Genomic DNA, 26,783 nt, shown 5'->3' with positions numbered 1-26,783 from the left:
TTTATTATTTTGTATAATTTTTACTTGTATAAATTAAAAACACAACAAAACAAAAGAATGAAACATGTCAATATTTCTCACTGTCATACACTGGATTTATATATGAGCTGTCTGAAAATTTAAAAATGTTTGGAAATTTTTTCTGAAAGGCATACACCACAACAGCGCCAATTAAAAATCCAATTATCAAGCAAGCAAATGCGATGCCCACCGCGCCACCTGCAGGAAAAAACAATAGGGATACAATTTCATCATAAATAATTATTAAACGGCAGGAAATAAATGACGTCTTTCAACAGTCAGTAACTAAAATTTGCATTAATTAATTTTGTAGAGGTCGTGTTACATCTACAGTTCTTACCCGAAGAAACACCCTTGGTTGACGTTTGGGACTGTGCAGCAGGATTATTCACGCCAATATTTAGAGTAGTGCTAGGTGCTGACGTCACTATTTTTGATGGCGTTACAGGGCACGTGATTTTCGGACACGCCATTGGTCTTGGTGTAGTGGTTATAGGGCACTGGACCTTTGGACACGTTGGGCATGCTGAACACGGTGTGGATGTCGGTGGAGATGTCACTAGAGGACACGTGACCTTTGGGCATGTCTTTCGTGTGGGACATGTTACTTTTGAACATGGTGTGCATGGACCTGTTGAAGACGTTATTTATTGCAAGTTGAATATGCAGTTATGAAATTGTGGAATATATCACATGTAAGTTAATCATTTATTTATGCACTTGTTGCATACATTTTATGTAAGTTCTATCATTAAAAGAGCTCTTTTAAAAATATATATGATAGGTATACGATTTCATAGAATAAGTACTTTACAGCCAAAAAATTGCAATAAAAAAGCTAACATAGGTAACTAAATAACTAGTAAACTCATTGTAAAAATCTAATTATAGAAACATTGAGTACTCGGACTGCATGTGTTACTTGTTGGGTTGGCTTTAGTTGTCTGTGTTGTCCCCGTGGGAGGAGGGGCGGGTGTTGCGTTGGCTTTAGTTGTCTGTGTTGTCCCCGTGGGAGGAGGGGCGGGTGTTGGCATGGATGTTGTCCCTGTGGTGTGGACTGGCAATGTTGGCACCTGGTAGGTTCCGGTCGTTGTGGGTAGGGTTGTGGTTGTCGTAAAATCATTTGGGTAATACAGCGGCTGGATCCCAATGGCGACCAACTGCAATTTCTGTGGAAGAAAGACGTCTCTCAGTTAAATAATGTGGCTTGCTACACCTTTAATCAATACGAAATTATTAAATCATGAAAATATGATGATATGTAAGAAGTACATTTGTTAAAAAAGCAGAAAATATGCTATTTGGATAAAAGATAATGATTTTCCCAAAAAAATATTTCAATAAATATGAACAAAAGACTGGCGGATTGGAACTCGGGATCTGCGGGTCAGTGACACAACACGTTATCCACTGAATTACGAGTGTAAACAAACAAATCGATCGATACAAATAATTTCACAAAATATTTAAATCGCCATCTTGTGACGTGTGTCGTAAAGAGTAGAGGACTTGGTGTAATGAGCTACTTTCATGGTAAAATATCCGGCCATTGTCCTCATTACACAAATATTAACATCAAAACTTTAGCAAATAATTGTTACTGGTCCACAGCGTTCCCTATATGAAGAGACATGCTCTTATTACATGTACTTTATACTCAATATATAGATTATGTCTTGCAAATTATTGCTGCTGATTAAAATGTGGGTATTTCAATGTCACATTATTGCAGCGAGCGCTATTTCTAAATACTATTGGCGCGGATAGCCAATCGAATACGAGTGTGAAAGATAGTATGAATGTGTTTAGTCACGTGGTGTATGTCGACCTTTCAACTATACCGTGTAATAACATTGTATCCGACCGTTGTATGAATTATATGATACGACAGTAATTTTATTGATGACGAGGCACGGGCTAGTATGAGGTGCCGTTTGGCATTCATTATAGTGAAGTGATATCCAGGTTAAGAGATAATTTAACATACTTATATAAATTCGAATATATGTGACATCACTCAGTGTTAGTAAATACCGCAATAACGCCTCATAGACCAAATACCTGTCGAGTATATATCTTTTTAAAACATAAAAATCATCCAATCTGTCGGAGTTGATTATAGAAGTTGTATACCCATGTTGTAAGAAATGAACGTACCGGCTGTGAAATGTTGTACACCCATGGTGTTTCCACAAAACCCCGCAGGAAGTCGAAGGCGCTACTTAGCGGTTCCTTCATCAGAACTGGTGGGTAAACATTGAAGTTGTCCACCGGTGACTTATCCAACAAAACGCCACTGAAGTACCACTCATTGAATCCGTAATTATCAAACTAATGGGAAGGAGAAAGGACAATATCAACAATCTGAATTTGTGTTGTTAATGATTCGACAACGATTTCATCTTTCTGCCTTTATAAACATTAACAATATCATAAAATTCTACAGCAAAATCAAGAAATATCCCCCCTCCTACACCAACAACAACACCCTTTAACCCCGTCTTTTACTCGAGAGTTAGTCACATGTACTAGGATAACATAGGATGGCGTGGACTATTTGTTTACTTACATCATCCACATACATTACTATATTAACTGTAGAAAAGTGGCTTTCAATCAAAGTGTATTACCGCGACATGGCTAAATCTCAGATTGTCTAACTGCGCCTGGGTGGTCAGTATTTCCTGAATCTGGTCCTGGATATAGTTCAGACTAATTTGGGTCAGGTCCAATCCATTGGCTGTAGAGTTAAAAATTATAATTCATACTTTAAAAAGTCATATGATAAAAGTCTTTACAGTAATATATGGCCACTCATAGTAGATGTTTCTCAAGGCCAACTTCAGTATCTCAAGGTCAATTTCAGACTCACTAGGTCAACTTCATTATCACTAGGTCAACTTCAGTATCTCTTGGTTAATTTTAGTATTTCAAGGTCAACTTCAGTATCACTAGGTCAACTTCAGTATCTATAGGTCAACTTCAGTATCTCTAGGTTAACTTCAGTATCTCTAGGTTAACTTCAGTATCTCCAGGTCAATTTCAGCATCTCTAGGTCAACTTCAGTATCTCTAGGTCAATTTCAGACTCACTAGGTCAACTTCATTATCACTAGGTCAACTTCAGTATCTCTAGGTTAACTTCAGTATCTCCAGGTCAATTTCAGTATCTCTAGGTCAACTTCAGTATCTCTAGGTCAATTTCAGACTCACTAGGTCAACTTCATTATCACTAGGTCAACTTCAGTATCTCTAGGTTAATTTCAGTATTTCAAGGTCAACTTCAGTATCTCCAGGTCAACTTCAGTATCTCTAGGTTAACTTTAGTATCAATAGGTCAACTTCAGTATTTACAGATCAACTTCAGTATCACAATGTCAATTTCAGTATCTCAAGGTGAACTTCAGTATCTCAAAGTTGACTTCAGTATCTCAAGGCTAATTTCCATTCTCATTAACTTGTTTATATCCCCATTCATTCCACAATTACGATTCACCATCTGATGAAGAAGTTCCATGCACTACGTCATGTTTCTTAACAAACGTCGGACAACAATACATATATATTATATTCCCATCATTTATCAATAAGGCCTACCCAAGACTTGAATTACAAACAGAATCCAAATTATCATGTATCTATTAGTTTACTGTCAGTCGAGACCTCAAAACGGAAGCCGTGCCGAGAACACATGAAAAGAGTGCATAAATTGCGCTGATCATTTTGTATACAGATTTGAAAAATATAAGATCAATATTTTGAAGAAAAAAAAACCAATCTTTTTATTTTTCATTGATTTATTAGATGAATATGAATTATCTTTCAAACAGAAATTATGGTTGTTTTCATTAGCAAATATTCTTACTTTGTTTACATCCGACCTTTTTTACGGAAGAAACCGAGAATATGCGAATGTATCCGGAGTTTGTCGTGTTATTTTTTCTATGCACGCAAAAAAATAGTTTTAATGCAAGCCAACAATATTACCCCCCCCCCCACCGAAAACTGTACAGGCGAGTTCTTGTGGACGTTTTTTTTATTTATTTTTAGGTCAAAAGGTCAAAGTCTCTTTTTCACTATATACTGTAGATTTGAGCTTGCCTCTAACTTTTAAAACATGTACTTGCTGGTGCATGTTTATCAGACTTTAAATCCTGATGACATTCAAGTTTCATGATGCTTTTGAAATCGAAAGGACAAAGGTCAAGGTCATTATCACACTAAATACATATTGCGGCCATTCAAAGCTTCATACTTATAAACTATATAAAATACTTGCATGTTTTTACTTCGTGAATACAAGCGTGCATAATTTTCCAAACTGCAACTCGGCCATACGCATCTTTGATGAATAATATTTTGAAATTATATAATTTACAGCTCTTTATATTATATTATTTTAAAAAAGATATCTGGCTTGTGGACTTGTATATTTATGATTGACTATCACATGTATATATCTTTCATTGCACAGGAACTTCTAGTCCTAATGTGTGTCAAAACGTTTTAAATTATGTAAATAATTTGTTAAAAAATATTTACAGTTTACATGTACATATTTACAGTTCTAGTAGTTTAGAAACTATTTTTAAGCCCCCCGAGATCAAAGATCAGGGGGGAGGGTATTGTTTTTGTCCTGTCTGTCATTCTGTAATTCAACCATTCTGTAATTCTGTCTGAAACTTTAACCTTGCTAATAACTTTTGAACAGTAAGTGATAGAGCTTTGATATTTCACATGAGTATTCCTTATGACAAGAGCTTTCCGTGGGTATCGACATTTTGGACCCTGTGACCTCCATCTTGAGTTTGACCTACTTTTTAAAAACTTAACCTTGCCAATAACCTTTGAACAGTAAGAGCTAGAGCTTTGATATTTCATATGAGTATTTGTTGTGACAATACCTTTTTGTGGGTACCAACATCTTTGATCCAGTCACCTTGACCTTGGAGTTTGACCTACTTTTTGAAAATTCTAACCTTGCTAATAACTTTTAAACAGTAAGTGATAGAGCTTTGATATTTCACATGAGTATTCCTTGTGACAATACCTTTCCGTTTGTACTAAACCTTTTGACCTGGACATTTGACCTACTTAAAAAAATTGACATTGGTGACTGGTCATAACTTCTAAATGGTAATTATTAGAGTTTTCATATTGCACTTGAGCATTTCCTGTGCCAAGATTTTTCTACTGGTACCAAGATATTTGTCTTTGTGACCTTGGCCATCTTCCGAATTGGCCATTATCAGGGGCATTTAATGTTTCACAAACACATCTTGTTTTATACAAGTTTGGAGTGTTTACATGTCCATCTCATTATAACCTTTTCTGTGATACTGAAAATAGCGATGGAAACCCAGCATTGCAATTTATTTAACCCTGACTAGGCATCAGTCTTATTATTAACTCAAAATCTCACATTGCAACAGTATTATATTCTTTACACAATCATAGTTCACTGTTCTGTATCGATGTTATTACTATTCAACAATAATGCTTTTACAATTGTTAATTGTCCAGATACTGGTACATATGTATATGCATAATATTCTAAAATGCCTGAATTTGCAGCACTTCATGTTATAATGTTTCACTTGAGAAGACAGTTGTCTGGCTTGTGGACTTGTTTATTTATGTTGGACTGTAACATGTAAATATTTTTCATTGCATAGGAAACCTCTAGCCCAAATGTGTGTAAAAAAAGATTGTAATTACTATGTTACCAATTTTGTTACAACGTTTACAATTTACATGTTCTTGTTTACAGTTTTAATAGTTTAGAAACTTTTCTTTACTAAAGAAAGAATTGGAGTGTTTACATATCCATTTGATTTTAACCTTTCTTGTGTTATTGACAGGTTGTATTGTGCAATTCTAAAGTATGCCATTATCAATTTTATCTTTACCATTTGGTTTCATTATGTTGGTTCATAGAAAAAAATTAAGCTATTATCTGTCATATGTCAACCTATCATATGTTATCTTTCTGTTCTGTTGACATATTATACTTTGTTCCATACCTTTATCTATATTTCTTTTCATTCACTTTATTTTAGCATTCATGCTTTTTCACAGGAGTTCAGCACCTGATTTAGCTATGAATAGCTGAAGAGCTAAGTGCACAAGTTAAAATGGTGACCCTCACTATAAGATACAAACCAAGAATATTGAGGTTTAATAAGGAAGGAACTATCTCGGCGAAATGATAACCAAGAATATCGAGTTCTGGATCATATTGATTAAACAAAACTGGCCACAAGACTAGGAGGTCACAATACAAGCATTCCTTTAGATGTTTGTTTGGCCTCAAAACCATAAAAAAGGAACAGACTTCAAGAAAATTTCGATTTTGAACACTTCTTTTCTTATCTCAAAAACACGAATAGGAAGTTGTACGTAAATCTGCAATTCAAGACCTATGTCTGATTAAAGTATTTGTCTGGAGAGTTTTCATATGAATTGTCATATTAGCATAACTGCACCATTCCTGAAAGTTATGCATTGAATAATTTGACTCCCTCTTTCGGTACTTTGATTCATTCTAATTCAGCAAAGGACAAACTAAAACAATTACGTCATTCCGACACTTTATGAACTATTATTTTATCCATAATGGCATACTTATAAATTTTTTTTTTATTGTTTGATTTTTTATTTGACTTTTACATTATATACATATATGTAATTTAAACTACACAATAATATCATCAATATTCATATGCAAAAGACATTTTCATAAATATAAAGAAGGAGAAAGAGAGAGAGAGAAAGAAAGAAAACATATAAAACAAAGGGGGCATGGAACACAATCTTAAGTTAAAAAAAAAAAAAAAAAAAAAAAAAACCAAAAACAACAACTTTTTAATACAATCATAATTGATCATAAATATTTTGCCAGTATCTCTCAAACTCCCTATACCTGCAGTTTTTCAACAACAAAAGTTTTTCAACTGTAATTATATCAATGATAATTTTTTTGGATGCATCTATACTTAATTTGCTTATACTTGAGAATTTACTAATATAAATATATTGCTTTATCATCAGAATTATCAAATTTTCCACCTTGTGTACATTCTTATTAGCAAATTGACAGACAAGCAATTCTTTTTGGAAAATTTGCATACTTATAAATTTGATAACATAATTCTGTCTTTTAAATTGTTATTCTATCCAAAGTGACATACCTGTAAATTTGATAACAAAATTCTGTCTTTTCAGACTTCCGGTAAAACAAGGTCCGATGTCGAAGGAAGTGAGATAGGGAGTGGAAGGGTCTAACTTGAGAACGTTGTGGATGATGGGGAAGTCTGAATTGGCCTGTCAGTACCAAAGAAAGTAATTCATAGTCATGAATTTAAAATTATTAATGATATCATTAGATGTCTACCTTCATTCCTGAAATAGAGTTAGTAAACATTTTAATTGATTGATTGATTGTTTTACGTCCCGTCCAGAATTTTTCACTCATATTGAGACGTCACCAGCTGTATGTGAAGTACTACAAATTTAGACCTATGTTTAGCACTCAAGGCCGTAGCAGTGAGGGTTCTTTATTGTGCCAACGCCTGCCGCGATACGGGACCTGTTTTTAAGGTCATACCTGAAAGACTCGTGATTCTTACTTTTAAATGCCGAGCGTTTGGCGAAGGAGCAATCACTACCTACTTTAACGTCTTAGATTTGACGCGGTTCACTCACGACCTCCAGATTAAAATCCACCTATAACGTCATTCTTTGGTTTGAACACTCCATTATTTTTCAGGAATGGAGAGTTCGGAAAGTAGGTCAACCTTTATACAAGTAGATATAATTGCATGCAACAAAAGAATGAAAAACGTAAGACATGATTAAAATTAAATTAAAATTTAGTTTTTATTAATGTTTACAGTGGATTTTAAGTGGGTCAATGTACTCGTATCACTCCATTCCTTAAAAGCAATGGAGCGATACTCGTACATTAACCCTTACTTACAAAGCGAACGCGCTACGACTGAGCTACCGCGACCGGTAGTAAGTAAACATTTGACATCTATCTACAATATGTATGAAAGGTGAGGACAACGAACAGTGGTCGATCTCATAACTCATATAAGCAATGCAAAATAGAGAGTTGGGCAAACACGGACCAGAGGTGGGATCAGGTGCCTAGGAGGAGTAAGTATCCCCTGTCGATCGGTCACACCCACCGTGAGCCCTTTAGCTTGATCTGGTAAACGGGGTAATCCGTAGTCAAAACCAGCACGCCGTGTGAATCTGTATGACTAGTCTCTGAATAAACTATCTATCATTATTTGAGCACATAAAAATATTAAACAAAAATGGTGTGGATCAGTCCACCACCAAAGGAACATCAAATTGCACTCACCGCCCATACGTCAAACCTGACCAGACTCCCAGGGGTGATAGATGTACCGATCCCCTCCTGCCAGCCCTCCTGTAAAGACAATAAAAATCTATATACCTTCTACTAATCTTAAGTGCATTCTGACATCATTACTGATCAGGTTTTATAAGCGGTTTTATAATTTACCGATTTTATCGCGAGATGTGGATCTTGTAATATTTTCATGGCGAGGGCCTAACCCTCCCTTTAAAAAATAATGTGATATCAACATTTAAAGCTGTATGGTCCGAATTACAATATTTTTTTCCATCTCGTAAAAACGCTATTAAATCATCACACGTATGTAGTTATGAGACTGTATGACATATCATAAATTATTTCACCTGTTTTAACCCAAATTTTAAATCGATGTTTACAAATAACCGCGTCACTCTGCCATTTCAAGTGATAGTCACGTGACCAGTTCAAACTTTCAGATCATCGGTGGTCTTATCTGTGTAAAGCTGTGTGTTGTTATAACAGTACCGTACCATAAGTTTAATAGAAATAAAAATATCAAATTCCTCTTAGTAATTCGTTGTTTTACGCTCTTTCAGCCTTAAAACTAGACATTTGCGTATGAGTTAATACATCATGTTGGGATTCCCCTGACGCGCGTGGGTCTATTATGGGATGATTTATATATGTAGCCACTATATTTACTTTCTAAACAATATTCGCACTGTTTTCTTTTACATGCAGATGTTTTCAAGCATGTAATTAAGGGAAAGTTAATAACTTTATAAAGTAATTAATCTGCTTTAAAGTAATTATGTACAAAAATAATACATGAACATCGGGTCGTACAGCTTTAAGATACCTTTGCTCAAACTTCACTTTCGAGTTTATTTCATCAAATTGATGTATTTCGAAGCTACGAAACATTTTATTTTATAACTTTTAATTTGTTGGTAATAAGGTGTTCCAAAGTGTAAAGAATATTGAACACCAACTATCTGTAAAATTGTAGAATCCGCGCCAAAAAGTTCCGCGCAAATTTAGGATACTGCGCTTAGCCGTAAACAAAGATGGCGGACCAGCTACCGTTTGGTACATGTACATGTACATCAGCCGGTTTTCTTTGTTTTATCTATTAAGTATAGGTAACCCATATAATAATTCAACCCTGATTTACTGTGAAGAACAAGAAAAAAGAACATTGTTTGATGATGTTAGATGAAAGTTAAAAACGTGCGTAGCTTTTCTATTAGTGCCCACAATGCTTCAGTTTTATTAACTTTACGAGAAAATGAGCATATCATTATCATAAAACAACTGAAAATGTTTTAGCTATATGATAATGGAGTTATTGTATGTTTTAGCTATATGATAAAGGAGTTATTGAACTTGCATCAATTGGTGTGTACCTGCACAAAAATTTACAAGTCGCGCCAATATTCACCGATGGGAGTACTGCCGCCGGTGGTCATTTTGTTTTTATTTTCAATGAAAATGTCATTCAATACTCATTTTGCGTTAAAAACGTACAGTGCATTTGGAGAGCATAATTTTTCTATAACTTTCTTAAGTTTGAGATTTGTATACAATGTACACGTCGTGACAATGCATAAACCATGTTCTTCAATACGCTCTATGTGTGTGGAAAGGAAAATGGATTCATTTTGATATGGTCAGCCTTTGTCTATAAATAAAATGTACATCCATTCAAAATTAAGTAAACATTTATTTAAAACAATTGACAGTCGTTTTAGGGGGCCATTAGGTCCATCTCATACAAACATGTCTTGGTCATGTGACACAAGTTTTAGGACATTCTACCTTACTTATTAGTTAATACAATTACATACAATAAAAAGTCGCAGGTGGGAAACAAACAATATCTTAACTTAGGCCTAATATGTACGATTATATTCATTCTTATTTCCTATAGAAAAACAAATTATTTAATCCAAGCTGTTAAGTAATGGAATACTTGTTCATACTTACCCCCAGAAAATACCATTCAACAGTCTGGTTCTGACCAATGTTTAAATCATAGTACAGCCCGACCCAAACATCGCAGAATATCCTCCGTGTGTATCTCTGAAAGTGATTAGACGGAGCGTTAAAATTATAGTAAGTTTGTTGAATAGTAACAAAGGAGTATGATGGAATAATTAAATTTATTTATTTAAAGTTGCTCATTTTTAAATTGACCTTATTACAATGGACAGCACAGCAATTTTACATGTGAACATTACTAGTCCTTTTAACGTTATATGTATAGTCTTAAGCGTTTTTTTAACTTGCATTTTTAAGCTCTAGTATTTATTAAGTAATTTGTATGCTCTGATGTCCATAATTGTTTTATGTACAGCGCTTTAGAGTAATTTTATATTACATGTATATTTAGCGCTTTATAAATTTTGTATAATAATAAATAATAAAAAATAAATAAATAATGTTTCAATGCATTTTGTGCTTAGAGTGATCTGCCCTCGAGTAATATTATAAAATATCATTATGATTCTTTATCATAATGCGCATATTGTTTTTTTTTCTCTCCCATTTTAATTGGCTATTGAGAACAAAGCATGCATTCAATTATATCTATTGATTGTATATTGTTGAACGCCCCTCTCGAGAATTTTTCACTCACATGGAGACGTGAAATCAGAATACAAGAGGAGTAATAAATCTAAATTTAGAGATTTTTTCAGCGTTTAATCTTAATCATGAACTAATTATAACAGTTGGCCATGGGTTTAGCCCTGAACTGGTTATAATTAATAAAAAAAATAATAATTATACAATATTTAAATTAAGGCCAAAAGCGTTTAGCACTAATCATGAACAAATTAAAGGAGAGCTAAATTAAGCCCTTAAGCATTTACAAAATGTAGTTTTAACCATGAACATATCATTACAGTTGAATAAGCACTGGATTATTTAGTCTGAACCACGAATAAAAGATGCCAGTAGAATTGAGTACTAAAGCGTTTAGAAATTATAATACAGTCAAACTTAGCTATCTTAAACTCGATGGAGCCGAGAAAAAAACTTCCGAGATATCTGAGGGTTTGAGAGATTGGGTTTAAATTGCATTTATCTAAAATGTAGTTGAGACTTTCGTGTCAGTTGACATATCCATATTAGTCGAGATATCGATGTTAGAGATATCGAATTTCAACTGTAGTTGGATTACGTCACGAAACATTTAGTTTTAACCATAAACCAAAGATCCGTGAAACAGTTGAATCAAGCCATGGAGTGAGTGGTTCTTGCCTTTCCAACATACTGGATGGTTGCGTTCCTCATCTTGAAGAAATCTAGGGAACTCTGCATCTGTATCCGAGTTGAAGGCACTGCGGTCTGGTCAACAAACTTATCCCCCCTCTCAATGATCGTGGTGGGATTGCACAAGGTTGTGTACCGGTCCATCGAGTATCGGACACCTAAAGCAGACATAAACAGAACCTGTTTTGCTTTTTATTTTTCATGAGATCATTTATGGAATAAATGGTGAATTAATTTATTTGTATGATAGGGGCGTATGAATGAAGGAAAACGGTATTGCCGATATTGCAGAAATTAGGCCAAGCTTCCATTGTTTAATATTCCCCGTGATATCAACAAGCTAGAAATTTATTTCTTATATTCATATTTGTAGTACATCTAGTATATCTGAATGGATACTTTTATGTCAATTTGAAAGGTCACTTACAATTCCTATATTGAGAAATATAATACGTTGTACACGTACGATGAAATTAGCAAAGGCTTAATGCTGAATAAATTGATCAATATGAATATTTTTAACAAGAGTACCGCAAACGGTACATAATACGCCCGTGAAATGCTTACATAGGGTGTTTTTCTTGTGCTATAATTTGCATAGCTTTGCTTCAGGTAGTATCAGCCATCATGAGGCTGTGACAAACTTTCATATGAACAAAGGGTCTTAGTTTAAAATTCGAGATTTCCTCAAAATGGACCAAGTTCAACCTTTAATTTTTTCAAAAATGGAAGAAAATCAAAATCCTTCCCCAGATTCACATCTTCAATACCCATACAAACACTCCACAAAATAAGATGGTCCTCACTTGAAAACTGTGGGAGGAGTTGGGCGGACAAATTATGTACCCTCCATAGAATATTAATTTCCAAATAGACTAAGTTCAACAACCTGTAATTTTCTCAAAAATTGTAGAAAATCAAAATCCATCCCACATGCACATCTTCAATACCCATACAAACACTCCACAAAATAAGATGGTCCTCACTTGAAAACTGTGGGAGGAGTAGGACGGACAAATTATGTAACCTCCATAGAATATTAATTTCCAAAGAGACTAAGTTCAACAACCTGTAATTTTCTCAAAAATTGTGGAAAATCAAAATCCACCCCACATGCACATCTTCAATACCCATACAAACACTCCACAAAATAAGAAGGCTCTCACTTGAAAACTGTGGGAGGAGTAGGGCGGAAGAAATTATGTACCCTCCATATAATAATTATTTCCAAATAAAGGGGCAAAACTCCTGGAAAAAAGGTCGAAATGGATCAAAATTGCAGTATGATCTAGAGTGACCCACAAAGAAGCTACACAGCAAGTTTCAGCATGATATGTGAAAGGGAAATGAAATTATAAAGAGAAAACCCCGAACGGACGGACGGACAGACAGACAGACAGACAGACGGACGGACGTACAGACATCGCTGTACCATAATACGTCCCGTCTAAAGACGAGCGTATAAAATATGTTTTCTTCGTTTGTTGATATTAAAATCCAGTTTAGAAAAAAAAAAAATAAGAAAACCCCCCAGAAAAGTAGATAATAGTCTTACTTTAAATGTAACAATGACATGTTTTTAACTGATTGTATATCAATACCGTTATGGAAATCGAACACAATCGCATTTGGATCCACGTCTTCACCGCTAGCAGACTTTGTTTCATAACGAACAAACTTCCTCCGGGAATCAAACCATATCTATGCAAATCAAAGAGAACATTTCGTTATCATCGTCATTAACGTCATCATTGTCATTAACTGCGAGTAAGAAATATGTTAAAGGCTACAGAGAAACACCTACCGTGTCATACGTCACTTGCTTATCGTGAGTGTTGACCCGTTCAATGACTGTTGAGAAATCGCTGGGAACCGACAGGATGATTTTCCCAATGTCTTTTCCGGGACAGAACATGCCCGGCTCTGTCTACAACGGACATAGGAAATGTTTACCAATAGAAAAATCCAAACTTACATTGTGACATTTACTACGGTAAGAAAGGTGAAGATAACGAACAGTGATCAATCTCATAACTCAGGTACAAAATAGATAGTTGGACAAATACGGACCTCTGGACACACCAGAAGTGGGATCAGGTGCCTAGGAGGAGTAAGCATCCCCTGTCGGCAGGTCACACCCGCCGTGAGCCCTATATCCTAATCAGGTAAACGGAGTTATCTGTAGTCAAAATCAGTGTGGCAAGAATGGCCTTACAATCTGTAAATGTCTAACACTCCTACATAACAGTTTGCAATAATCAGGAGTTTCTATAGTTATCGGATTGTTAGAGGTCAAAAGGTTGATGGAAAGCTGAAACTTTATGGGTCCCACATGTACCACGTTACATGTAATATGGCCTAAATCAGGGGGTGGGGAACGAATGGGCTCACACAGATATAACAAACCGGAAGGCTGTCGAAGGATTTGGTGGGCCACCGAATGAGCTCACACATATTTGTATAACGTAATTGGACCCTGTCTACGATGGGGCGAGGGGAAAACGCAATTTGTGGGGATAGGGGCCGAATGAGCTGACACAGATATAACGTACCTGGACGCTGTCTAAATTCGCTGGTGGGGACGGAAGGAAGTTGACATAATCTCCCACGGCGTGAAATCCCATACCGTTGACAGAGCCTCGGAGTTCTAAGCGCACTGGAACCATGGCGTTTGGTGCCGCAAACGGCATCGGCCATCCGTCAGCTGAAAAAGAATTTTAAACGAAATTAAAGATTAAAGTAGAGAGATGAAAATGACGCACTGAATTTGAATGTGTTGTACATATCCTTTTGGACACTGACCAGCAAAAAAGAAGGTAGCGGCTAGAGTGACGTTGTATTCCAGCAGGAAGACACAGGTGGACCATCTCTGGACGACGGTAGAACGAATTATCTGGGTCCCACCATATTCCTGTAGTGTAGATAAAATACGATTTAATTCCTCCCGACATCTGATGCGGATGATCCGTATTACCTCTCTAAAGGGGTCGTGGCGCGGGGGGGGGGGGGGGGGGGGGGGGGGGGGGGGGGGGGCTGGGCTAAAGAGATCATAATATGTGTGTGACTGGCAAAAGTTGATTTTTAGGATCGACTACATGCGAACAGCCGCAAAAAGAAATATCAGAAAGCCTCCATAGGGTGTTGTGATCTTCGAACGCTCTAGTTAAATAATCAGTGGCGGATTTAAGAGGGGGGGGGGGGGGGGGGCGCAGCCGGCGCCCCCCCCCCCTTAAAATTTTCGGAGAAATAAATGACAAAATCTTGTGATTCCTTGAATTACTTTATTGGGAGAACTTAATTTTTTTCCAAAAACCCTTAAATTTTGCGTCATTTTATTAATTTCACCTTATTAAAAATGATAGAAAATAGTACAAATGACTAAATACAAGACATAAAATTATTTCGAGCCCTTTAAATTCGGTAAAATCCAGGAGCTTCCCCTGGGCCCCACCAGGGTTTAGCCCTGGACCCACTGGGGGCCTCAAGGCGGTCCCCAGACCCCCTGCCTCATAAAGTGGCGCCCCCGTAACCGCAATTTCTGGATCCGCCCCCGATAATGGAATTTCCAAAACAAAATTATTAAAACATACTTACAGTAATAGATTGTTTGAAGATTTGATACAACTGTTTTGTTGTTGATTTCCAAATTTCTTCACCAAATAAAACCACATCCAGAACATATTTGTGTGTATTGCACAAATCTGAAAAGTAATAACAAAACACTTATCCAATTAAACATTCCCATTTGTGAAATAGATTACCAGAGACACATCCTATAAATATATTTTCTATCAAAATATATTATGATATGTGCCATGTTCATGACTTGGTTATACATACAAGATGAATAGTACTCCATAATGCGCAATAACTGTTCGCCATTAATTAGAAGATAGCAATCACGAGTGAATGGATGAGATTTTAATGGACGCTTTCATGTAAATTTCCAAGGATTCGAACCATTTCAACTTTAGATGCAAGATATATATATCGGGAAAGAAAACTATGGCTCTCTGACATATACGTTTTGAAATAGTGAAGAGAGAAAAATACTCAGTATAAGCAAATTTGATGCACATCTCCCTATTTCTTTGAATTCTGACAAAAATCCGTTTTAAAGCCTAGAATAAAACCTTGTTCCCATGTGATCCATAACCTTGACTTAAGTATAGGCGAGAAGTAAAACAGTTATATAGCAAAATAAGTATCGAATTGAGAGAGAGAGAGAGAGAGAGAGAGAGAGAGAGAGAGAGAGAGAGCCAGTAAAATGTGTTAAGTGAGGACAAATTTCAACCAATGGACAGACGTTGTGAGGACAAGAATTGCACTATGAGGACAAATAAATGTCCTCACAATTACGTCCTCATATGTAGATACAAAATATTAGCTTAGTGAGGACAAGTGGTGTGAGGACATGTCCTTACTAATATTCTCTCTCAAAAACCTTTTTTTCATAATTCAAAAGAGAGTATTAGATAAACTTTTATAGATATCCCTATAGCTATACCTAACATAGTACTTTTTTGCCTTTAGAATAATATATGTGTGTATTCTCTTCTACACATTGTGAGGACGTCCTCATTTAGTAGGTTTGGTCGGTTTATTACCTTTGGGTGGATATTATTTTCAAGTTGTTCCGTCAATTGGAGTGTAAATTAAAACATGCGAATTGCATAGTTTAAAAGATCTATAGGGAACTCCCTCACATTAACAATGAGACACGAAAATGAAGTTTACCGCACATGGAAACATGCAAAGTATATAATGAGTAAGAATTATCTTACTATTGACAATATCAATCTCTGTATATTGTTGGGCGTTCTCGTCATAGATGATCTTGGATGTGTGGCCTTCCTTTGTAACCCGTATGCTGCTCAGCTTTTCCATCCCTATGACGTACTCCTCAATACTGACTGTGCTGTTATTGTGCAGTAACTTCCATTCCACTGTGGTAGAATAAGACTCGGACAACGCCGGAAGTGGAGACGCGTCTGCAGAGTTAAAACACATCCATGGAATGCGGAAAATAACACTAACATAGTGATACTAAAATACTCATACTTGATTTGCATGTTTTCATATTTCTAAAATAAGTATTTTCTTTTAATTCTTTCTGTGACCAATAATAAATGATAATCTTTCATGGTATTCTAAAATTGTCTTTCTGAAATCACTATACACGTATATATATATGTCTTTATTATATAGCTTATAAATAGTCTATTATAAAATCTGCGTAAAATCTAGAGAATGTTAGCATTCAATATCCTGAGAATTTATTGAACGCTAACTTTGCATTGCGTAAATCGTACGCGCCCGAAACATTCCGAGTATGAGCGTTCAATATTGACGTTACCGTAAGGTAGCAGGGGACAGTTTCGCACTAGGTAGTAGGGGACAGTTTCGCACTATAGGCCCGCTCAACTTTTTCAAAATATGGAAATACCCCATATTTGAAGTGATATTACATGTGTAAAAATGTATTCAATAATTTTAGGATGCATGTCAAATGTAGCTGAGTGCTTAATAAAAATGTTGATATACAACATGTAGGTGTCACCATGATTCCTAGCATATACATGTAGATGGGTGCAAATACGAAACTAAGACAAGTGGTCAGTTGCTGAAGAAATTCCGGTGAAAACATGCAGGGTCCAGCAAAAGGTCTGTAGCTGTGAGGGAAGGTGGATGGCCCCATATGAGAGGTAGATTTTTGAGAAGGGCAGATAGGGTTCTTGATTGTGCACAGTGTCTAAATCCCCATGTTTGGTACTGTGATGGTGTGGGGGTGGTGCGGATTAGCCCAAATGAGTGAAAATCAAAGCAAAAAAGGGGAACCTGCTCAGAGCATGTTTTGTGCACCAGCACCAGTATTTATAGATGACATGTAATTTAGGGTCATAATTTATTAATTACACTAATATGAAATACAAGTATTGACATAAAAGGGAAATATGATTTTTCATTAGTCTGTCATAATCTGACTTTGGTGTATACCACCTATCCACATGTTTCAAAACCAAAGAAACTGTCCCCTGCCACCTAACGACGTAAACAAGCCAAAATGGCAGGGGACGGTCCTCTGAATCTGACAGAGCCGATATTTGATATTTACTTTAGCAAAATGTTTTACTGTATATGAATTATGATGTCCCCATTTACAAAATCAGTGTGCTTCATGCATTAATGACGGGTTAAATATTGAACAGTTAAGAAATGCATGCTGTTATTGCACACCTTCACATTAGATGCCAATATTGATGAATTCTCGTCTATTTTGGAGTAGTTTGAGTGAAAAGGGATATAATTTAACAACTAAATACTTTAGCTATATAATAAAAGGGTTATTGAACTTATATAGGTGAATATTGGCACTCGTTGGCTGTCAAAATGCACTCGCAAGCTCGTGCATTTTGACAGCCAACGAGTGCCAATATTCACCTATATAAGTTCAATAACCCTATAATATCAGAATATTTATCTTAATGTGTTTAAAATGTAGTACAATCAGAGCCAATTCACTGTTTGGCGTCAGCAATTAGCGCATGAATTTAACACTCTAGGGCATAGAACTTTATAATAACGCTCTTAATCCAGCACCAAAAAGTGCTATTATATAAAACCCGTCAAAAATAGTAGAATTATAAATCCAATTGTGAATTTCATTTTTAGCTCACCTGAGCTAAAAGCTCAAGTGAGCTTTTCTGATCACCCGTATTCCGACATCCGTCTGTAAACTTTTAACATTTTTTACTTCTTCTCAAAAACCACTCGGCCAATTTCAGCCAAAGTTGGCACAAAGCATCCTTAAGGAAAGGGAATTCTAAATTGTTAAAATAAAGGGCAAGGCCACCTTCCAAGGGGAGATAATCAAGAAAAGGTAAAAATAGAGAACGGTCATTAAAAAATCTTCTTCTCAAGAACCACTGGGCCAGAAAAGATGAAATTTATAGATAAGCTTTATTAGGTAGTGCAGATTCTAAATTGTTAAAATCATGGTCCCCGGGGGTCGGATGGGGCCACAATAGGGGATCAAAGTTTTACATACAAATATATAGGAAAAATCTTTAAAAATCTTCTTCTCAAGAACCACTGAGCCAGAAAAGCTGATATTCATATGAATGCTTTCTAATATAGTGCAGAGTTAAGTTTGTTCAAATCATGGTCCCCTGTGGTAGGATGGGGCCACAGTAGGGGATCAAAGTTTTACATACAAATATATAAGGAAAATCTTTAAAAATCTTCTTTTCAAATACCACTGAGCCAGAAAAGCTGATATTTACATGAAAGCTTTCTGACATAGTGCAGATTCAAGTTTGTTCAAATCATGGCCCCTGGGGGTAGGATGGGGCCACAAGGGGAGATCAAAGTTTTATATACAAATATATAGGAAAAATCTTTAAAAATCTTCTTCTCAAGAACCATTGGGCCAAAGAAGTTCACATTTACATGAAAGCTTTCTGATATAGTGTAGATTCAAGTTTGCAAAAACCATGGCTTCCAGGGGTAGGTTGGGGCCATAGGGACTACGGTTTTACATGCAAATATATATGGAAAGTCTTCTGATATGGACCAAGGTGACTCAGGTGAGCGATGTGGCCCATGGGCCTCTTGTTGAAAATATACGAGGAGCATGCACTGAACGATAGCGCTTCACGAATATTGTGCCGACGTAAATCATTGCAATTCATGGCCTCACGTATAATTGTCTTTTTTATTTACAATCTACTTTCATTTCTGTAGGGATTCTCATTTGTTAGAATAGACGTACTATATTTATCAAGATTCATACGCTCATTGTTCACACTTGCATCGAATTCATGAGGAAATGACTATGATTAAAACTGGTAAAGGTTATGGAAGGCAAAAATATTAGGAAAGTAAATATCGCACAATAAATGAAGCAAGACAGGACAAACTAACCCCTAAAGCTTACCAGAGTAATTTGAGGTTGGGGTACAGATACTTGTGTCAAAAATTTGACCACTGACAGGTAAAATGAAAGAACACACAATATACAAAATGGATGGTCCCGTGGGACGCATTGTGCAGCATCTGAAACAGAAATCAAAACAAATATAATTTTAAAACAAAACTTGCGGTCTTTAGGAGTAAACTGATATAAATGTATCATATGCTTTAGTATTTATATCTCTTTTTTTTTTTCAAATGACCAAATAATCAAACTTTTTTGAAATTGGTATATCTCATTTTAAGATAAAATTATTTAAAACTAATGTATAATACTTTTTCTCTAGTATATATGACTTTGAAGTAGACATGGTATTTGTACTAAATATAGAAAGCATTTTTTTCTTCTCTACCTCAAGAAAACAGTGAAAAGCAGATGTTAAGTGTGTTTGGTAAAATTCACACAAGAAACAAACTACATGCATATCAAATAGTTGAAAATTGCTCAAATGTTCTCGAGAAGAATTGTGCGTGTAAAAAAGAAAATTTCTCATATATTAAGTTATAGAAACGTTTTTGATAGTTGCTATGGACATGTATATAACATTGAAGTGTTAGTTTCATCATATTGCCGTCTCTTCGTTTTCTCTCTTTCTATTTAAGGGGTGAATGAGCCATCATCATAATGGCGGTATTTCCGATGAAACTCCATTGTCTTCCGGTAAGAAACTAATTTACTCGTGTAACAAATAGCTTAGGAACCCGCAAATAGAACTCTTCTTTTCATGAAGGTAAATTTAGTTTTGTTCTTTTCAACGCTTTATTGAAGGGGAGATATCTGACGGAGATACGAGCGCTACAATAATTTGTTCATAAACAAAGCGATACCGTTTGAAGCGCAGGGAAAACGTGAAGTACCATAGGCCTAGTGCTAAGTTTCTTTATCATGCCAACGTCTCCCGTGAGTAGACACACAGAATTTTCAGGTGTAGCACCATTACGGAAGGAAGGTATACTTCACAGTGACACCGGAAGTAAAGCTAACATACTGAATGACCAATTTACCTCAGTATTCACAACAGAGAATGAAGACCATATACCAACCAAAGGAGATAGTCCATACCCCAAAGTACCAGACATCTCAGTACACCATGAAGGAGTCTACAAACTGCTCCGGAACATTAACCCACATAAAGCCACTGGACCAGACTGCATTCCAGGCAGACTTTTAAAAGAACTATCAAAGGAAATTACACCTATCCTGACTACCATATTCGACGCCTCAATACATCAAGATAGAATACCAGAACAGTGGAAAGAAACACACATCACACCCTTATTCATCAAGGGAGACAGAGGGAAGGCTTCCAACTATCGCCCTGTCTCGTTGACTTCAATTTGTTGCAAACTCATGGAGCACATAATACACAGTAACATCATATCACACCTTGAAAAGAATAACATTCTGTCCACGTACCAACACGGATTTAGAAAGAAGATATCATGTCAGTCACAGCTAATCATCACTATCCAAGAGCTAGCAGATGCACTCAACTCCGAAGAAAAAATGGACTGCATCCTACTAGACTTCTCCAAAGTATTTGATAAAGTGTCTCACCAACGCCCGCTCAACAAATGCCAATACTACGGAATCCGAGGAAACACACTTAATTGGATTACCAGCTTCCTACAAGGCAGAACACAACAGGTACTTCTGGATGGGAAGAAGTCAGAAACATCTAAAGTCACCTCAGGCGTAACCCAAGAATCTGTGATGGGGCCGCTACTCTTCCTGATATACATCAATGACTTACCTGAATTAGTATCATCAAGAGCCAGATTATTTGCAGACGACTGTCTACTGTACAGAAAGATCAGTACAACAAAGGATGCAAGACTACTCCAAGAAGATCTAGACAATCTGCAAAACTGGGAAGACACTTGGCTGATGCAATTCAATCCAGACAAATGTGAGATACTGAGAGTTACCAACAAGAGAAAATAATAATAATAATTATTATTGGTTTTATATAGCGCCTTTTCCGACGTATGCTGCTCAAAGCGCTTTACAATAATCAATATACATTATTACCCCGGCAGACCTTATATCAATCTAGAACTTTCTCAGCCTCCTAGAAAGCATACAGTGCAAGCTGTCATTACAAGCGCTAGAGCACTAACATTCTGACAATATCTTTCACCGTCTATACCCAGGTACTCCTTTTACACTTGGGTGAAGTGAGGAAATTCATGTTTCCCAGGGACACAACGTCAGCCCTGCCGCGGCCAGGACTCGAACCCACCACCTTTCGGTCGAGAGTCTGACGGCCTAACCACTCGGCCACCGATGCCACTTGCTGACCACACCATCCATGGAAAACTACTAGCTACAGTAAAATTAACAAAGTACAGTGTATTTAGGTGTTAACATCAGGGGGCCTCCGTGGCCGAGTGGTTAGAGCATTGCGCTCAAAATCACACGGCCTCTCACCTCTGTCGGCGCGGGTTCCAATCCCGCTCGCGCCGGTAAGTGAGAAAGTTTCCCAGTTTACTTTCGGAAGGTCGGTGATCTCTTCCCAGGTACATTGTATCTGGGTTCTCTCTTCCACCAATAAAAACTGGGCGCCACCATATGACTGAAAAATTGTTGAGCGTGGCAGAAAACATCGAAACAAACAAATAGGTCTTAACATCAGCAACAACCTATCATGGAACACCCACATAGGAACAGTAATTCAGAAGTCAAACAACATCAATGCATTCCTTAGAAGAAACATCAACACATGTCCTAGTAAGATCAAGAAGCAATGCTACACCACCCTAGTGAGACCAGTGATGGAATATGCATCAGTGATCTGGGACCCAGTGACACAGTCAAATATCAACAGACTAGAAATGGTGCAAAGAAGAGCTGCACGTTTTGTCACTGGAGACTACAGAACCACCAGTAGTGTGACCAGTATGATGGAACGATTGCAATGGGATACGTTACAACAGCGAAGACATACAGCAAAAGTCATCATGCTATACAGGATCATACACCAACTCATAGAGATACCAACAACTCATCTCATTCCTAGAGTGGCCACAGTAACAACCCGTGGACATGACATCCGTTTCCTCGTACCCTACTCTAGGACAAAGGGCCACCAGCAGTCATTCTTCCCATCTACCATCCGTCTTTGGAATGACCTACCAACAAGAGCTGTCACCGCTTCCACACTGGATGGATTCAAAGACAACCTCCAGATGACCGCCTTTCCATAATACCATAATGTTTTAGCTGTACATACTACCATACCAGCTATGGCTTTTAACCGCACTTGCACCTGATGTAAATATTCACTGTACAGTTTGCTAGCACGATGGTTCCCATGGACATTTGTAAATAGTCATCTTCGACAATACACCAGAGGTGGTATGTAGATTATTGGAAGAAGAAGGTGACACAGGACCTCGGGTTTTAAGGTTACTGTATATCCCAAAGACCCGTGACTCTCACTTCTAAATGCCGAGTATTTGGTGAAGGAGTAATAGATCGAATAACCAAAGTTTACATCTATGTTTGACGAGGCCATGACATCAGCAGGGACCGAACACACGACCTCTTAAGTTACGAAGCGATCACTGAGCTACCGCGACCGTTCAAGACACGAAGGTAAGTTCACATGATTTTATAATGCCATGTATTTCAAGTAAACCTTTTATTGTATATATAGAATACTCAGTACACGAATGGTTATCACCACTTCACCATCAGTATCATTACTGCATTAATTAGATTTTTAAAATATACATACATGTATCATGTGTAAGGAAAGTATTACATTTAATGCTACAAGTATATCTGTCACCTTATCCTTATCATTGAAAGTACTTGCATATGAAATAGTGTTTTTGATTTTGAACGATATATTTTGTACATGCATGTATACAAACTTCAATTCTGCTTATGTTTTAAAAGAAAAGAGAGAATGTCATGACAGATTAGGGTGCTAAATGTAAATACATCCTGTTTCATTGGTCCTGACCATTTTTATTCAAGTTAATGGCATAACATCTAAATCAGGTAAAAAGTAATGCTGTAAAATAGAAAATTGCAGTCACCAAGTTTCCATTAAGTAGTCTTTGCTTTATTTTGTTTTAAATATTTGTTGCCTGCATATATTTTTCTATTTCCTCAAATTCTTTTAAAAATATGTATCCTACTGCTGTAGCCTGTTATGTTGACACTATTGTACTCCTTAACAGCACATGCATTTTATTTTACTGCTTTGCTCATATGCAAATATATGCATAAATTAATCCAGGTGTGCACTTAAATTATGTACAAAAAGTTTATTCTTACAATAGCATTGTATATTTTCTTCCTTTGTCGTTTCTCACTTATCTGAGAAAGATTTTATGGCTTTTGGACGAAAATATATGCCAATTGTATGATTTTCTTACAAAGAGTACCAGTTTGTTTGGATCTTGCTATTTTAGGAAAGATAAATTTCAAAACCAACATTTTTTATAAAGTTTTTTTTATATATGGCTGTATAAAAACTTTTTTTCATTTTCACCTTTTCATATCATTAGTATGTACATGTGTATTTTGTATTTACAGGAGTTGGTACAGATTTAACCACCAGTTTTCAAGAAATTGAATTTTTATGTTTAAAAAAAACCTTTTTTCCTGAAATATATAAAAAAAAATATGATGACTAAAAATACTGTTTTGTTGTATTTTAATTCAAATACCGTAAAAAGGAATATCTCGAAAGACAAAGTGAGGATTTCTGGAGTATGCAGTTGAAAATTGATGAAATTCAATTTTCTTTAAAAAAAAATGAATAAAAAATTGTGAAAAATAAACGACAAATATTTGTGATCTGGTATTATTACAGAAGTTTCTATAAATATATGAGGAATTGGTACAGGAAAAATCACCAGGTGTATCATTCAACCTTAAAAATTGTTGAGTCATACGTCAATTAGATCACCAGCAAATTATCTTCGAGGACTTCAGTTGAACAGAAATTCAACCAATTAGCCAATATTTGACCACTTGACCAGCATTTCAATTTTGTGCATCTCTGTATCATACACTAAAACAAAAAATAGCTAGCAGGGGGGTCTGCAAGACATATCTCACATGCATGAAAAGGAAGACTATCTAGAAAACTTTAGGGGTGGGGGTGCGACCCACGTTTGTACTTTTTCTGGGTTGAACATCTCAAAATGTCAAAAACGAACTATTTTGGTTTAAAATGTCCAACCTAAGAAAGAGAGGGGGTCAATCTGATTAAAATCAGATCCTATGATCCGCTCACGTAGATCTCTATACTAGTATAGCGATCTACGTGATCGGATCATAGGATCTGATTTTAGTCAGATGGGGGGGGGGGGGGGGGTAACTCCCGTAACCTCCCTCTAGACTCTCCACTGGGACAAATCGAGTATACAATGATACCTTTATTAGACCTTTCAAGATTCTTCTTAAGTAGTAGATTCAGCAAAACAAGAGGGGCTTAGGGGGTTATAACACCCAAATGTCTATTCTATGGAATGTTGGGGGTGCGATACCCTCTCCCCCTCTCTCTCTCTGGTGTAGGAAAAGTACCATCAAAGGTCATGAACCCTTTATAAAAATATAGATTCGCGTTTGGGTATCACTTATTTTTTCCCAGATATGCTGTCCCCCATGTATGTATATATATGTACAGTGTATATATAAATTCGTATTCATCAGATTACATATATTCATCACATTACATTTTCTATGTTTAGATAAGATTTCTTTACATGTATTGAATTTTATATTCTTCATTATCGATCAATTCATTACTAGGTATGTTTATAATCTCATTATACTAGATATGTTTATAATCATAATAACGATTGCCCGACTCATGTGACCCGAGATATCTTCCCTACACGAAATCATATCTCACCCCCCCCCCCCCCCCCCATTTCCCCGATAATTCCGACGGACGGGTCACCGTGGCCATCCATTACAAGCTGCATTAGCTGTACACATAAGAAATATACTTACGTAAGTTGGGTAGATTCCTGGATATTAAGTTATTGCTATAAGAGGATGTGCACTGACGTAGTTATCAGACATCACATATACCCCGTCACTGTTATCCGTCAGTGTTTATCTTGACATACGCTGCATTGTTATCTTATCACGAACTGAAAGGACACATTAAGCTGGTCAACAAAATATATAGATATATCAAATCGTGAATTATCAATAAACACTATATAGGTATTTATTTATATTGTGATGGTATAGTCTCAAATTTCGTTTGCTCGGCTGACAAGGCTCAAGATTGTATAGATTTTAATTGAATAAATGCACTAAAACCCGTTCCCATCTAATGTGTAATACCTTAAAATTTTATCCGTCATCTTTGTGAACGCGAGATTTTCCGGCTCTCTGCAGTTAATATTTTGACTACTCAATTCTCCCGTGAACGAAATTTTAGTGTCATTGTCGAGATATATAACCTTAGCAACCAAAGCATACCATTGGCAACCTCTTACTATCATCTTTACCATATTGATATTGTAATGATAACCACGTAGTGTGTGTCGTGAGAACAGAGCATTGCTATTGTCAAATAACATACTCAGTTATTGATGCAGGAAGTTCTTCATAGTTTCTAGCGTATATGTATGACACGCCGTTTTTAACTCTTTTCCTCTTTAAAGATATCTCATAAATTTTATAAGATATCTTATAAAAGTTTTCAGATATTTTTTAAAGTTTGTGAGATATCATCTACCCTTTATAAGATATCTTATAAAAGATATGAGATGTCTTATAATTTTTCGTTAGAACATATCTTATTTAATAGATATATGAAATATCTTATATACATGTAGTATATAAGATATCTCATAAATTTTATAAGATATCTCATAAATAAAATGATTAATTGAAGTTTAACGCCCCTGTCGAGAATTTTTCACTCATATGAAGACGTAACCACTGCCGGTGAATGGCTGCAAAATCCAGGCCCTATGCTCGGCTCTTACGGCCTTTGAGCAGCGAGAGTTCTTTATCGTGCCACACCTGCTGTGACACGGGGCCTCGATTTTTGCGGTCTCATTCGAAGGACCGCCTGCATTTAGTAGCCTCTTACGACAAGCAAGGGGGTACCGAAGACCTATTCTAACCCGGATCCCCAAGGGACTCGGAACAAAATGGACACTGAGCAGCCAAACGTACTACG

The 26,783-nt window shown here is 36.3% G+C and overlaps 1 protein-coding gene across 1 annotated transcript; it reads right to left on the bottom strand.

The window, feature by feature from the left end:
• Nucleotides 1–25,701, bottom strand: LOC125647797 (uncharacterized). The gene is made up of 17 exons (XM_048874610.2): nucleotides 25,595–25,701; nucleotides 19,583–19,701; nucleotides 16,431–16,637; nucleotides 15,241–15,347; nucleotides 14,449–14,557; nucleotides 14,199–14,350; nucleotides 13,451–13,573; nucleotides 13,248–13,347; nucleotides 11,635–11,804; nucleotides 10,357–10,452; nucleotides 8,392–8,460; nucleotides 7,211–7,343; nucleotides 2,652–2,761; nucleotides 2,179–2,352; nucleotides 944–1,190; nucleotides 362–652; nucleotides 1–219 (listed from the first exon to the last, which is right to left on the bottom strand). Exons 2-17 carry the CDS (start codon nucleotides 19,689–19,691, stop codon nucleotides 68–70), a joined length of 2,349 nt encoding a protein of 782 aa, XP_048730567.2. The 5' UTR covers nucleotides 19,692–19,701; nucleotides 25,595–25,701; the 3' UTR covers nucleotides 1–67.
• Nucleotides 25,702–26,783: the final 1,082 nt, after the last annotated feature.

Source organism: Ostrea edulis, chromosome 6 (assembly GCF_947568905.1).
Source record: "Ostrea edulis chromosome 6, xbOstEdul1.1, whole genome shotgun sequence".
In the NCBI taxonomy this organism is placed as follows: domain Eukaryota; kingdom Metazoa; phylum Mollusca; class Bivalvia; order Ostreida; family Ostreidae; genus Ostrea; species Ostrea edulis.
The sequence above is the reverse complement of the archived record's forward strand: the minus strand, read 5'-3'. Positions and strand labels throughout refer to the sequence as shown.